Here is a 15,246-nt window from a genome sequence, read left to right on the forward strand (position 1 = left end):
TGAAAGCATGTCTTCAACTTGTAGCATTTGTCAACTTCGTCCTCCTGACTTCTGTTTCTATCCTGCAGCCACGTTTCAAATTGTTTACTTCAGTAGACTCCTGTGTCTTTTTGGGAACGATAGTGCACTGTAGCATTGCTGCAAGCTGTTCCTTGCTAGCTAGCCGTACAGATCAGAACAGTTTACTGAGAAGCTTGAGCTGGGGTGGGGCTTGAGTGCAGAGAAAAGAGGAGGCTGGGCTCATTTGTTGCAGAGCGCTTCCTGCACAAGGTGGAGTCACTAGTTTGTCTATTCCAATGTTGAAGCAAGGCCAATACAAAGGTTTTTTAGCAGAGAAGCAGAAATCATCGAGCTTGTCAGAACATCATTCAGTTTTTTGTTCCTATAATCTGTTCATGCATTCATGTTCTTTGTGTGTTTTTCTCATTCCAAAACTCCGCTTTCCCGTCGCTTGATTGCTGCAGTTCACCATTTAACATTTAATGGAGAAGCCTCAAAGCGCTGCCTAGTGAAATAGGTCAAATCTCTAGCATTTTAGGGCCTATATATGGGCCCCAAAATGAGGGGGAGCCCCATATCGCTTCTATACACCAGTCTATTAAACACTGGTATAGTTACCCGCCCGGTAAAGTGATTGGTGTGTGCATGTGTCCGTTTGTGTTTGTGTGGACACAAAAATGAGCACATGGATTGCTTTAACTGCTAACGAGAGGCTAGTTATAGGCGATTTTCAAAGGCGACAAAAAAATATGTGTTTTAATTATTGCTTTATAGAATCATTCCCCATAATTATTGTATCGCTGTGCAAGCTCAAAGCACGAGGTGAATGCTCTATAAGTATCTTGTTTGTAAACATAATTGTATAACTGAACACTACTCTGCATGCATGGTTTCTTATTATTCATGCCAACAGCCGAGGGTCGATCGGTACTTGGTCTGAATTTTCTCGGCATGTCCCCCTTGAGTCAGCCATAATTATATAGATTGAAATTTTATGTGTCAACACACACTTTGTGAATCTAAATTGCAGAATTTGAGAGTGTTGTTAGTATCACTAAAGCTGTGGCTGCTACTGATGATATTGATCGTATATAATATACAAGCCTTGAGTAAGCTAGTGAGGTTACAGAGACATTGGAAGCAAGTCACTGTCTGAAATGAGGTTAGTGCATCACACCACTGCATGTTGTTTCATTATTCCAGCTATATTAGTTATAGTCATCAGTTGGCATGGTTATAGACACTTTCGGCTACTGTGTTTCGTACGCAACATTATATTACACACATGCATGCATGCACACCCAAACATTAATAATGGCTGCACTCATCTTATCACTCCTTCAGTAATCATCACCTTGCTAAACAACTCTACCAGGCTAGTGATATTGGCCATGACCAAGAAGTGCTTGAGCTGCTACAGAGAGGAGTTCCACCCAACAATAGTGAATTCTACACTAGAGAGCTGTGTGGATGGACTCCACTACACTGGGCATGTGGTCATAACCATCTCCGCAGTGCAGAACTACTCATCAAGTTTGGAGCGATTGTAGCTGCTACAAACGCTGGCGTTAATTGGACTCCCTTACACTTTGCATGTGCCAGCAACAGTACGGCTACTGTTCAGCTGTTATTGAAGCACCACTGTCCCACAGGTGAGCTTGCATGTGTGTTAGCATCCAGCTATATAGCTGTGTCAGTAGGTGTGATGTGGCAGTAGCCGTCATTATGCCTCGAGGCATAGCCGCATGAAGGATACCCCTTTACCAGAGGAGGTACGACATCCACGAGGCAAAGGAAGTGTTTTAGACTCACATTCCTTAGGTCAAAGTTCAATTGTGCCAAATACAAGCACTTAGGCTGCCATGGAAGAGTCTGATTCGTGCACTGTTTGATCTAGGTTATAGCTTAATTAATCAACCATCGTTTAACTTTAGGAGGTATACCTGGAGTTGCTATATATGAGTATCACTTCGTTTGATGGCTATTGAACTTTAATCCGGATATATATAATAAGGAATGTGGGTCTTTAAGACTCGCAGATGTCGTACCTCCTCTGCCTCTTTACCGGTTTTGAATTTAAAGCGGTTGTACTTAGGTAATCCGTACTCTAGCTAAAAGTGAGGTTGTGAGCTAGCTATATGTTTCACAATTATTATTATGAGAAAACAGAAAGTTAAAACAGTTGTATGATGCACTACAGCATACTGAGAGAAGCAGATTGTTCCACATGAAGGTGTTCTAATGTAAAAAACGAGTACCTAAAGAGTTTCTTCTTGCATAAATTGTGTGCTCTTGTTGATACTTATTGTGAGAGTATATATATAGAAGAGTTCGTAGCAAAACTTGTTCACCGAGTGTTGCTATACTCTACTTGGTAGCTAGCTTTGCACTAGAACGCTAGCTATTGGTAGCTGCAGCAGTGAGAAGAGAGCTGCAAGGCTCTGCTGATGCAGCCATAGCCTCGGTCCCAGGCCGATTTTTTTTTAATAGAACGAAGTTGAAAAATACGGCCTGGTATTGATTGTATCTGGGCATGGCAGGAACCGGAAACAAAAGCAGTGATTCTTTACATTTTGTTTCCTGCTTTTTTTCTGTAATACTAAAGGTGTACGTAGAGGCATTTTACTCCCGTAAAAGTTACAGTAATGTAGCTCCGTGTCATGTTCTCAAATTTATAGCTAGCTAGCTAGCTATGGCATGCAACGCGTTGTCTTGTTTGAAGCAAGATGGCCTCACTCTCATGGCAAAACAGGCACAGGCTCTCAAGCCCTATTTGAGGGAAGGGACGTGTTTATCTGGTTCCCAACTGGGTATGGCAAGTCTCTCTGCTATATCAGTTGCTACCCTTTTTAATGGACTACAAGCTAGGTAGGACCAAGGCTCCTCCTGTTGACAAAAGTGTTGTTCTTGTTAATTGTATCTCCTCTTGTATCTCTCATCATGAGACTCATGATTGACCAGGTCAGGAGTCTAAACAATAGAGGTGTTTCTGCTGCCATCCTCAGTAGCAATAAAGGAATCGACAAAGATTTGGTTGCCACTGCCAAAGAAGTGTCTTCTGGGAAGTATTTCCTGCTGTATACTGCCCCAGAGGCTGTTGTTGTGAAGACCACTGTTGGAGGATTCATTTTTTGTTGTACCACAGAGTCAATGTATTAAAAAACCACGCCCAGATCACGCCCAAATACAATCAATACCAGGCCTAGTAGGCGACCTAGCGTTCAATTGGAGACAGATCGGCCTGGGGTCGAGGCTAATGCAGCCATTGCTTTTAGACTTGAACTTAGGCATCAATTGTTTTTAACAACAATCATGGTCGATCATTACCCACTCTTTGAGTTTCCCTGTGATGGATTCTGCATGCAGCAATATCATTATAATAAAAGCTAGCTATTAGTAGCTTTACGTTATGTAGCTTTGGTATCTCCACCGAGGTATCAGCACCCACGGTGCTTTCATTTAGAACAGTAGACATGCACATGTGGTTATAAAAATTTGATATGGGCGGTTCGACGGTTAAGTACGGTACTAACTATAAGATAGAATACATGCATGCAAAGTTCTAGACGTATATGTATACACATGCAATAACTTAATCAGTTAGTCTCATATACATGCAATCTGCATGCTTAGTTTCACAAAAATTTTTAATAATGGTTTCATTAATTTAAAATGACGTCGTCGCCTAGATTCAAAATATTTCTTGGAATTAATGCATCATGTCTGCAAGCACACACCAAACCAACTGTCAGTCATGTTCAACAAACCACGCAGATATCAAGGACAATGCTGGAAGGGCTGCTGCTGATTGGGCCAAATTGTTTATGCACCGTGCCTTGGCTTACTATGTGGAAGTATTCCAGCCTGGACCTAGAGGTGAGCTGGCCATAAGCTGTTGTTGTACACACACAGTATAATAATAATAATCAGTAGGTATCTAGCCCCGTTTAACACGACACCTAATCCGGGTCGAATCCTGGTCATATTTTTCTGAGCAATGGGCATAGTAAAATGACATTTGATAGGATCTATGGGAACACCCACAAATATGTACAACACCTCAGAAGTAGCCCTTTGTTTTTACTCACAGGCGCAAATGAAGAGATTGAGATATGTATCCTCATGCAGATTTCCTTTAATGGCAGCTGATCCAGAGGAGCAATTAGCCTTTGATTGAGCATTAGTTATTTGCCCACGTTGTATGTTATTGCAATTACTTGAGTTGCACCGCGCCTGTCGGACCGATAACTCTTAAGTATCATTATGTACAATGAATAATTTTAGCAACACTTAGCATAATTATACGTTTGTACATACAAGATGATGCAGAATCAGCATAGTATAAGATGCTCTATCTCCTCATTTTCTCCTGCTGACAGCTAAACGGCCTCCTCCAGAGATTAAAACCTGCATGAGATAGGCCTGTTTACACAAATGTCCAACCTGGATTAAAGGCTTCGTGTATTATGCACCAATCAGTTTCTCTGTAGATGTTTGATCATAAAAAGAGATATAATTGCATGCATGGTCGTGCCTAACCACCATAATATCTCGATCCATTCATTTTGTACTGTTTACTAAAACATATCCACACCGTTTTGTGTACAGTACAATGCCATGCAATGAGATGTATATATGACTGGCAAAGACAATGCCCAAGTGACTATACACTCAAGATATATACTACAGGAGTCCTTTTGGCTTTAAAATCTCATAGAAACCTCCTCCTAAACATTATTTAATTATGTAGATCCTCTGTCCTCGTACCCAACACTGGAACAGTTGAGTCAGCTGGAATGTGACCAATGGCTTCAACTTGGTGTTCACTTGGGATTGGGAAATGACCAACTGGAAACCATAAAGAAGAGCCAACATCCCACAGCAGCAACTCTCCAGGCAGCCAAAATCAAGAATATTGACATGCAGTGGAAGGATATTGTGGAAGCTCTAATGGGCATGGGAGAGTACAAGTTTGCAGAGAGTGTGTGCACTCAGCAAGGTCAGTAAATAACTTGCTACTGTTACAGGGCTCGAAAATACAGCCAGACAACGGACAAAATCCAGTCATTATTTGTACGTGACCAGTCATTGCACATGTTAGTCAGACATTTTGTCAGAGCAGAGCTATAGCCAGAGATATATAGCTAGCTAGCTAGCTATATATCTCTGGCTAGGGGCTAGCTGTTCTAGCTCTATAGCACTAGTAAGATCTAGAGCCCTTTAACTTACCAGAGTTCTATATAGTAGCTCAGACTCAAGAAGTGTGGACAAATGAAGCAGTGAAGCAGTGAAGATGACAAAGAAGACATTGAATGTAGTTAGCCTGAGAACAATCGGACTGTCTGAAGTTCTGAGTTTATTCTCACTCTCTTGCTAGGTCTCTCACTGTCTTTGTCACTCTGGTTGGTGGGTCTCTCCCGATCTTTTTGGTTGGTCTCTCTCTAGCCTCGACTCCAGTCCCTTGAATAGTGGGCCTGACATTGGCGTGTGGGTGGACAATTAATTTATTATTTACCGTATTTTATCTCATTGAACGTTAAAACATCTTATTGTACAAAAAGGAGAGGCTACCTCTCTGTATATACTGTAGACAGAGACAGCTAAGCTAAGTAAAGCTAAGTAAAACATCAGCTCTGTAGATTTATTCATTAACTTGAGGTTCGGATCGGATACACACTCAGGCGACAAGTTAATCTCATAAGAAATTAGTTAAACCTGTGGGTAAAAAATAAATGTGGATAAGTACAGTGGCTGTGACGTAACATAATGTGAGGACTACTTATTGATTTACACAATAGATTTACCATTGAAAGCACTATTCATTAATACACACTCGAGCAACAAGTCTGGATACACACTCAAGCAACAAGTCCCTCGGATTGTAAACACATTCAGGCCACACAGTTCTCGGATCAGATACCACGTACTTACTCTGTGACCAATTTTCGGCAAATGTAACAACAATACTTCCTTCCAGAGAGAATGGCACTGAACGTCGAACAGACACACCAACACTTTGAAGATGGCGGCTTCACTCAGAGAAACAAGAGGAGAAATTACCATCACAACACTTCTTTCAGAGAGAGGTGCACTGGTCCTGTCAAGCTTCACATCAATCAAGAAGGAGTGTCTGAAAAGCAGATGGACTTGCTCTGGGACTTGCCATAGCCGGTCGGTACGGTACCCACATAAACACCAGTGTACAGACACTTCAACGCCTCCAGCTTGTCTTTCAAGACTAGACCTGGTTTTCCAACACAGGATAACGCGTACGCGAGAGCAAAAGAGAAGGTAGCAGCCATTACATGTACACAACTTGGACTAGATTTCTTTTTTCAATGACATCATTATAAATGAAACGGATATCAATGTTTAAATGCGGAATAAGAATACTGATAAATATACTACAATTTACGATTACCAAGATTCTTGGTAATTCTGGCGCATGCATAAACAGTGTATACCAGGCCGCCTTTCTCAGCGGCCTGGAATCGAGGCTAGTCTCTCTCTCTCTCTCTACAAAGTTTCAAGATAGCTATCAGGCCTAAGAAACTTAAATTAAATTATATGGCTCAAGAAATCTTTGAGCGTCAAACTTCAAAGATCATGCTCATGCACAAGAACCAATGTTTGAGCCCTTTCTCGGTATAGACAAATAGTTAGCTAAGTGATACTAGACAGGCTAGATCTAAATAGAAACAGGTTCTATTCCGCTATATGCAATTGAAATACTGTAGCTAAGCTATAGCAAGTATTCATGCAAATTGACTTCACTATTGCTGTGCCAACAATTCTTAGATAGAGAGCAAAGTGAGTACAAAATGGCTGCAGGAGCACAAAGTACAGTGATGGAGGCCCTGGGTGGGGCTCACATGAACAAAGAGAGGAAATGTTAACAATAGTGAGGCTAAATGCTAGAGTCCAAAAGTACAACTTGACAGCAGCAAATTATGGTTTAAATTGTAGTAAATATTACGTAATAAGGTATAACATGTACGCACCAACATACCGCCGGCCAAGACCAAGTGGTCTTACAAATTAAATGGTGTGCATCAGTCATTGTTCATTGTTCGGTAGAAGCAATGCTAGCTTCGTCACAGGGCGAGTATATGTTCCGGTAGCAGTTCTAACAGTGGCTACGCGTACCAAATTATCTTTTCCAGGGTGTACCTTGACGACTCTGGCTAGTGGCCATTTAGTGGGTATGGGTGAATTCTCATGGATGAGAACCAAATCGCCAGCTCTATGTTTCTGGTGGGGTGACGCCATTTCGTAAATCGTCCAATTTGAGTAACATACTCTGAGGACCATCGGTTCCAAAAATGCCGTAACAATGATTTGCAAAGTTGCCAACGCTTTAGGAGAGAAATTGATCGGCTTGAGGGGGTCGTTTCTGGCAGAGCAGTGAGAGGTTTGCCGATAATGAAGTGACCAGGAGTGAGAGCTTCTATACCATCATCGTCATTCACGAGGGAAGCAAGAGGTCGGCTGTTGAGACAGGACTCAATCTGGGCTAACAGAGTAGACAGCTCTTCATAAGTTAGTTTCACTTCACCCAAAACTCGTCTTAAGTGGGTCTTCGTTGATTTGACGGCGGCTTCCCAGATTCCACCGAAGTGAGGTGCGCGCTGAGGGATGAATTTCCATGTCACTCCTTTGTCAAAAAGGTAGCGGTTGACTTTGTTTTGAGTGGATTGGGTCTGGAGGAATTGGTAGAGTTCCTTGATCTCTCTGGCAGCTCCGGTAAAGTTTGTGCCATTGTCGCTCCATACAAGTGAGGGGAGGCCACGCCGAGCAATGAAGCGTTTGAAACAAGCAATGAATGCCTCAGATGTTAGGTCAGTCACCAACTCCAGGTGGACTGCCTTCACGGAGAGGGAGACAAACACGGATATGTAAGCCTTCACTAACTTCGGTTTGCGTACGTAGCCGTACTTGATTAAGACTGGACCAGCGTAGTCTACACCAACGTTGTCAAACACTGAGCCTGGTGTGATTCTCTCAACAGGGAGTTGTCCAAGCATTTGTGGCTTGGGTCTTGCTGTATATCTACGGCAGGTAAGACATTTTCGAGCAATGGATCGGATCAACTTTCGTCCACCAACTATATGGTAGCGCCGAGATAGAGAAGCTCCGAGAAGTGTTGGACCAGCATGTAACAAGCGTAGATGCTCATCGCGTATAATCATATGAGTAAGGAGATGCTTCCCATGCAGTATGGTTTGGTGCTGAGACTGGTAGGACGTCTGTGAGAGCTGCCTCCTACCGCCAACGCGAAGGATGTTTGAAGAATCAATGAATGGTTGTAGAGGCAAGAGTGGACTGGAGGCAGAGAGAGCATGTTTTCTTTGAAGAGATACAATATCAGCTTCAAAGTGAGTAGTCTGAATGAGCTTAACCCAGTAATTCTCAGCTGCTTGCAGTTCACTAATTGAGAGATTTCCCTTGCTTCGTTCAGCATGATCTTTTGTTTGAAAATTTGTTACGAAACGAATCATCCATGCAGTAATGCGTTTCAAGTGGCTATATCCAGAGAATCTGTCAACGGGTATGATTGGGGTAGGAGTTAGGGTGAGTGCAGATAGCGCCACTTTACTTTCTTCAATTTCTTTCTTGTTTGAAGGTAGAGGGAACTTCTCAGGCCAACTGCTAGAAGATTCCTTGAGCCAGATCGGACCTTCCCACCATAAAGAGTGATTCAGAAGCTCAGAGGGGTAGAGACCTCTTGAAGCGCAATCAGCAGGGTTCTCTGTTCCAGCTACGTGTCTCCACTTGTCAGGTGGAATGAGATCAACGATGGTCGAGACACGGTTGCCCACATAGGTCTTGAATCTTTTGGGGGATCCATCTAGCCAGTTGAGGACAATAGTGCTGTCTGTCCAAGCGAAAATATTAGAAAGGGGAATTTCGAGCACTTGTCTGACGTGATGTATCAGCTGGGCGAGCAACTGTGCTCCGCATAGTTCCAGACGAGGGATTGTCAACCGCTTGATTGGAGCAACCTTTGTCTTCGACATTACCAAAGAGATTTGAGCATTCTCAGACTTGTCCGTAATGCGTAGGTATACAACCGCTGCATATGCGACTTCCGAAGCATCTGAGAAACCGTGTAGCTGCAGACAGTGAGGTTGAGATTTCTTGTCAAAGTAGCAACGAGGGATTTTTTTTTGAGACAGGAGTGGTAATTCTTTTCTCCATTGGATCCACGCATCTTGGATGTCAGAAGGGACAGGACCATCCCAGTCAACCTTACACTCCCATAGTAGTTGCATTAGGATTTTGACTTTGATAGTCGACGGTGAGAACCATCCTAGGACATCAAATGTCTTAGCGACGTCAGAGAGTAGGCCACGTTTGGTTATGCTTTCGAGGGAGGGTGGACTAGCAATAGCCAACTTGAAGTGATCTTTGTGAGCGTTCCACTGGATTCCAAGAGTTTTGGTATATTCTTCAGATGAAGGCATAGTCTGTGTCGATTTGGAATCTTTCAATTCAGCGGGCAAGTCTTTGATGACGCATGGTTCACTGGAAGTCCACTTCCGAAGGAGGAACCCTCCCAGGGAAAAAAGGTCTTGAAGTTGCCGCTGTAACTCTGTAGCTTCAGAGACGGAGTCTGCTCCAGTCAACCCATCGTCGACGTAGAATGAGTAGTTTACAGCATTTGCGGCCAGTGGGTAGTTTGTCGCGTGATCGATGGCATTTTGTTTTACCGACATGTTGGCTGCAAAAGAGGAGGCTGAAACACCAAATGTGACTCGAGTCATCCTGTAGTCACAAAGTGGGTCGTTTGGATCGTTTCTCCATACGAATCTGTGTATATCTCTGTCATCCATTGTTAGATCAATGGCCCGATACATTTTACTAACATCCGTGGTCAAGGCAACATGGTGAGTCCGGAAACGGAGTAGCACATCAATGAGAGGAGGATGGATGGTCGGTCCAACTAGTAGAGTGTCGTTGAGCGAGACGCCAGTGCTTGACTTCGTAGAAGCATCAAATACAACTCAGAGCTTGGTAGTAGTACTGTCTTCCTTGCGAACGGCATGCATGGGCAAGTAAAATACCTTCTCGCTAGGTTTCTTCAAGTGTTTGTTTCTGGGACCAGCTCAGCATGGTTCATATCCACATATTCCTGCATTACTGAGGCAAACTCTTGAAACTGATTTCTTGCGTGCAGTGAACGCTCCAATGAGAGAAATCTACGGATGGCTGAAGACCTGGACTCGCCAAGTGGCTTCGCTTGAGGATTCTTTGGCAAGGGAACTACAAATTGACCAGTGTTTGTTTTGGTGTGAGTGTTCGCATAGTGCTGAACGACAAAACGTTCTTCTGGAGAGAAGTTGGAGCACTCCCTAGGACCTTCTTCTAATTCCCAGAATTTGCGTAGGATATCATCTCCTGAAATAGCTGTCACATGATGAGATGTAACTTCAGATGGGATCGTGAGCTTGTTTACTCTTCCAGTGAGAACCCACCCAAACTTTGTCTCGAATGCCACAGGAGCCAACAGGTCCACTCCGCCGGCCTTGCAGTACTACATCGGCGTAGACATCTACTCCCAAAAGTATATCGATCTTGTTGGGTTGTCCAAAGTCAGGATCTGCGAGTTGGAGGTTAGAGAGGTGCTTCCATTTTGAGTCGAAATGGATAGGTCAAGTTACACGTGGCACAACGATTGCCGATACTTGTAGCTGCTCTTTAGGTGAGAGGACAGGAGAGATTTTGAAACTTGCAATTGAGTGTAAGGGAGAGCCATGGGATATGCCAGCGATCCCTGAGATTCTGATATTCTGAGTCGATCGAGGGAGACAGAGAGATTGTGCCAAGCGCTCAGAGATAAATGAAGTTGAGGAGCCAGAGTCAATCAGACCACGGGCACGGACTTGCGAGCCATCGGGGGAGTGAAGTAGTACTTGGCAAGTCATCAGAAGGGCTTTCCCTGAGGAGCCAGGCTGAGCATTGCTTGAAACCATAGGAGCTACGGAGAATGCAGAAGTTTCCCCATCAGGTGGAGTCTTCGCTTCGTTGTGAAGTAGAGTGTGGTGAGATTTCTGGCACTTTCTACAACGGTTGTTGCTGATACAATTCCTTACAATGTGACCTGGTCGAAGACAGTTGAGGCACAGACTGTTCGTGTGGACCACAGCCAGCATCTTGCCGTGAGGAAGCGACTTGAATTGAGGACAGACATATACAGGATGCCTTTGGGTTTTGCAGTGGGGACATTTCGGAGTTGCGTCTGTAGCACTCGAAGTATGGGAGGTTACTGTCCTAGCGTTGAACTTCTTCTGGTCAAAACGAGGATGTTTTTTGGCATCAGTTGAGCATGTTTCTGAGGCTTGAGCACGCAGGTCGAGGAAATTGAGGATCTTGCTGTAGTGGGGTATGTCAGAGGAATCTTGACTGGCCCTTTGCCATTCGAACATGGTCTCTTTGTCCAGCTTCAGCTCAAGTAGTGAGGTGATAAAGGGGCCAGAGGGTTCATGACCCATCGCTTTCAAAGCTCGTAAATGCTGCTGTACAGTGTCATGCAGCTGTCTTAGTTCCTTTCCTGAGCCTTCCTTCAGATTAGCCACTTCATAGATTTTTCTGACATGGGCTTGGTGGATGATGCGAGGACGGTCATAGCGAGACTTCAGGGAGGCAGTAGCTTCAGCATACTGATCACCAGTGTGAGACAATCCTTCTATTACAGATTTAGCTGTACAATCTTTGAGGGAGTGACGTAAGTACACCAGTTTTTCCGTGTTGGAAATGTCTGAACGGCCGTCGATCGCTATGTCAAATTGTTCCCAGAATGTTTTCCAGTGTAACATATCGCCGTCGAATGTGGGTACATCAATTAGGTAGCTTGACACCACGAGGTTCTGGTGTGAGAGTTTCAGTTGGATCAGAGGGTGGGCTGTGTAGCAGCTTCTTAACTTTCACAGATGCATCAAATATATTTCTGTCTTGTCGTTGTGTATCCACCCAGAGTACATCTGAGGTGTCTGTGGTGATTACCAGTACTTCGTTTCTGAGGTCTGACAGTTCCTTCTTGAGGTCGGATAGTTGTTCTTGATGAAGAAACACTAGATGGAGTTCGCTGGGATCACCCGAGAGTCTAGAGACGTCTTCACTGATGGCTAGGAGCCTTGCTTGCAGTTGTGTTGAGCGATGCTCAAGAACGGCACGGTCTGGGAGGTAGCGAGTCTCAGGGGGTGTCACAGTCAAAGTAGCAGTAGAGGACAATAACACTTGCAATCTCACAGATAGGGTCATGATATTTTCGTCGTGTTGATCAAGAGCTTCTTGCTCTGTGCCAAGTTGCTCTTCCTTTTCAATGTCCATAATAGCGAGGTGATGAGTTTTGAAGCTAGCATCAAGTGTTTCAAGCTTCTTAACGTACTGTTGGGCATAGGTTGAGAAGGATGCGTCCCGATTCGAGTCTTCCAGTTCAGCTAGTTTCGTGGTGAGCCTAGTAAGGCTAGCCTTTACAGTACCTCTTCGTCTCTTGAGAGTCGCTAAGTCAGCCATAACACTGCTGTAAATTGAGTTTGAGATAAATTATTGATCAAAGTATGAGTTCAGTCTTGCTCCGTCGAGTTGCACCTATGTGCAGAATGAAAATACCAAACAAAACAATACAGCACACCTTGGGCTGAGAGTTTTGCACCCTTGTGCGACAGAGGTTAACGATTTAGCACCTATGTGCGATGGACAATGGAGCACCCTTGTGTGAGCGATAGACAAGCGAATGCACCCTTGTGCGAGCGATAGACAAGCGAATGCACCTTTGTGCGAGCGATAAACAAACAATTGTGCACCTTTGTGCCGAGAGACAAGTGAATCGTGCACCGTTGTGCAGACTGTAGCAACGATTGCGAGGACGAGAAAGAACTTGTTTTGCAATGCGATCCGTTGAGGATCCGGTTCGAAGGACCAATAAATGTTTGAGCCCTTTCTCGGTATAGACAAATAGTTAGCTAAGTGATACTAGACAGGCTAGATCTAAATAGAAACAGGTTCTATTCCGCTATATGCAATTGAAATACTGTAGCTAAGCTATAGCAAGTATTCATGCAAATTGACTTCACTATTGCTGTGCCAACAATTCTTAGATAGAGAGCAAAGTGAGTACAAAATGGCTGCAGGAGCACAAAGTACAGTGATGGAGGCCCTGGGTGGGGCTCACATGAACAAAGAGAGGAAATGTTAACAATAGTGAGGCTAAATGCTAGAGTCCAAAAGTACAACTTGACAGCAGCAAATTATGGTTTAAATTGTAGTAAATAATTATTACGTAATAAGGTATAACATGTACGCACCAACAACCAATGACTTTGTGTGTGTGTATAATTATATAGGTGCTGATTTGGTTTTATGTTGAAATTGTATAGCAAACTTATCATGTCTGAAAAAACTGCATGTTGTCAGATTAAAACATTAATTGGACTGACATTTTGACCAGGCATGCAATATAATTAGTGCGAGCCCTAATACAGAACTTACTATATCAAGCTTACATGGGAAGCTATCCGTCTGTATTTATGTCTGTATTATTTATGTCTGTATTATTCTTACATGTGTCTTAATTGTGCTAACAATAACAACTGCAGGGGAAGGTGAGAGTGCTCTGTCAGTGAGTGCATTCTATGGTTGGCTGGACTGGGTCAAGCGTCTTGTGGAAACTGTGGGGTTCGATCCAAAAAGTGAAATATAATAATTATCTCAATAAATTGTTTATCACACTATACAGTGACTCACAAATATCCATTTTTAGACTCAATAATTTTCACTTTATAGACAATTCATTTGTGGTTACAGGTATAGTCAACAAGGCTGGTGATACCTCACTATCTCTGGCTTGTGCCAATGGCCACTTGGACACAGTCAAGTATCTTGTAAACGAGCATCATTGTGATCCTAGAAGTAAGGCATAATAATCAATTGCTACATCACTCAGTACACCCGAACAGGTACAGTCAACAAAGCTGGTGACACCCCACTCTCTCTGGCCTGTGCCTGTGGCCACTTGGACACGGTCAAGTACCTTGTAAATGAACATCATTTTGATCCTAGAAGTAAGCATTGTATGGCACATCATGCAATTGCTGCATCATTCAGTCACTTATACATATACAGATACAATCAACAAGGCTGGTGACACTCCACTCTCTCTAGGTTGTGCCAATGGCCACTTAGACACAGTAAAGTACCTTGTGAACGAGCATCATTGTGATCCTAGAAGTACGCAGTTGATCATAATTATAACCAGCTACTAGCTGAGGACTAAGAATATTGTGTATTAATGCCTGTGCCATGCCAAATAATTATCATTTTCTGCTGACCAGCATGTTGTTTGATTTAGGATTTCGATTCTATTATTCATGGGATGCGGTTAACCATTAATGTAATAATAATGTGCAGGTACACTCAACAAGGCTGGTGACACCCCACTCTCTCTGGCCTACAAAAGCAGACACTTGGAGACTGTTAAATATCTTGCTCAAGAACATCAATGTGATCCAAAATGTGTGTGCGCATTGCAAACTGTGAACTTTCTAGTGTCTCTATTTTTCATTAGTTGTAGTGAATGAGTATGGAGACACTCCTCTCTTGCTTGAGTGTTCCTGGGGTTACCTGGAGATGGTCAAGGCTCTCATCAACAAGCATGTTGATCCAAATAGTAAGTGTTGATCAGTGCTGTTACGTTAATTGTTGATGGCCACAGAGCAATTCAACAATGCTGGTGACACCCCACTCTCTCTGGCCTGTACTATTGGCCACTTGGACATGGTCAAGTACTTTGTGAATGAACATCACTGTGATCCTAGATGTAAGCTTTGTATCAATTGCTGCATCACTCAGTACACTCGTACATGTACAGGTACAGTCAACGAAGCTGGTAACACCCCACTCTCTCTGGCCTGTACTATTGGCCACTTGGACACAGTCAAGTATCTTGTGAATGAGCATCATTGTGATCCTAGATGTAAGCTTTGTATCAACTGCTGCATCACTCAGTATACACTCATGTGCAGGTACAGCCAACAAGGCTGGTAAAACACCACTCTCTCTGGCCTGTGCCAAAGGCCGCTTAGAAACTGTCAAGTACCTTGTGAACGAGCATCATTGTAATCCAAAATGTACGGAATTACTGTTATAATTATGATAACCAGCTGAAGACTAGAAGTATACTCATCGTACCATGCCAAATTATATGAATGAAGTTTGTAGCTCCTGACCAGCATATTGTTTGACTTA

At 43.3% G+C, this 15,246-nt stretch overlaps 2 protein-coding genes across 2 annotated transcripts in view; one reads left to right on the forward strand and one right to left on the reverse strand.

The window, feature by feature from the left end:
* The window catches only part of LOC135336406 (uncharacterized), a 35,351-nt gene that overhangs the window by 8,457 nt on the left and 11,648 nt on the right, over positions 1–15,246 (forward strand). The window contains exons 3-15 of the mRNA XM_064532168.1: positions 1,031–1,162; positions 1,345–1,652; positions 3,775–3,876; positions 4,751–4,999; positions 13,599–13,691; positions 13,807–13,911; positions 13,959–14,063; positions 14,125–14,229; positions 14,410–14,514; positions 14,567–14,668; positions 14,714–14,818; positions 14,870–14,974; positions 15,024–15,128. Of these exons, the coding sequence (XP_064388238.1) occupies positions 1,158–1,162; positions 1,345–1,652; positions 3,775–3,876; positions 4,751–4,999; positions 13,599–13,691; positions 13,807–13,911; positions 13,959–14,063; positions 14,125–14,229; positions 14,410–14,514; positions 14,567–14,668; positions 14,714–14,818; positions 14,870–14,974; positions 15,024–15,128 (1,594 nt within the window). The 5' untranslated portion in view covers positions 1,031–1,157. The remainder of the gene's footprint in view (positions 1–1,030; positions 1,163–1,344; positions 1,653–3,774; positions 3,877–4,750; positions 5,000–13,598; positions 13,692–13,806; positions 13,912–13,958; positions 14,064–14,124; positions 14,230–14,409; positions 14,515–14,566; positions 14,669–14,713; positions 14,819–14,869; positions 14,975–15,023; positions 15,129–15,246) is intronic.
* Positions 7,176–9,323, reverse strand: LOC135335954 (uncharacterized). Its single transcript, XM_064531688.1, has one exon. The coding sequence runs from the start codon at positions 9,270–9,272 to the stop codon at positions 7,185–7,187; it is 2,088 nt and encodes a 695-aa protein (XP_064387758.1). The 5' UTR covers positions 9,273–9,323; the 3' UTR covers positions 7,176–7,184.

Source organism: Halichondria panicea, chromosome 5, assembly GCF_963675165.1.
Source record: "Halichondria panicea chromosome 5, odHalPani1.1, whole genome shotgun sequence".
Classification (NCBI taxonomy): domain Eukaryota; kingdom Metazoa; phylum Porifera; class Demospongiae; order Suberitida; family Halichondriidae; genus Halichondria; species Halichondria panicea.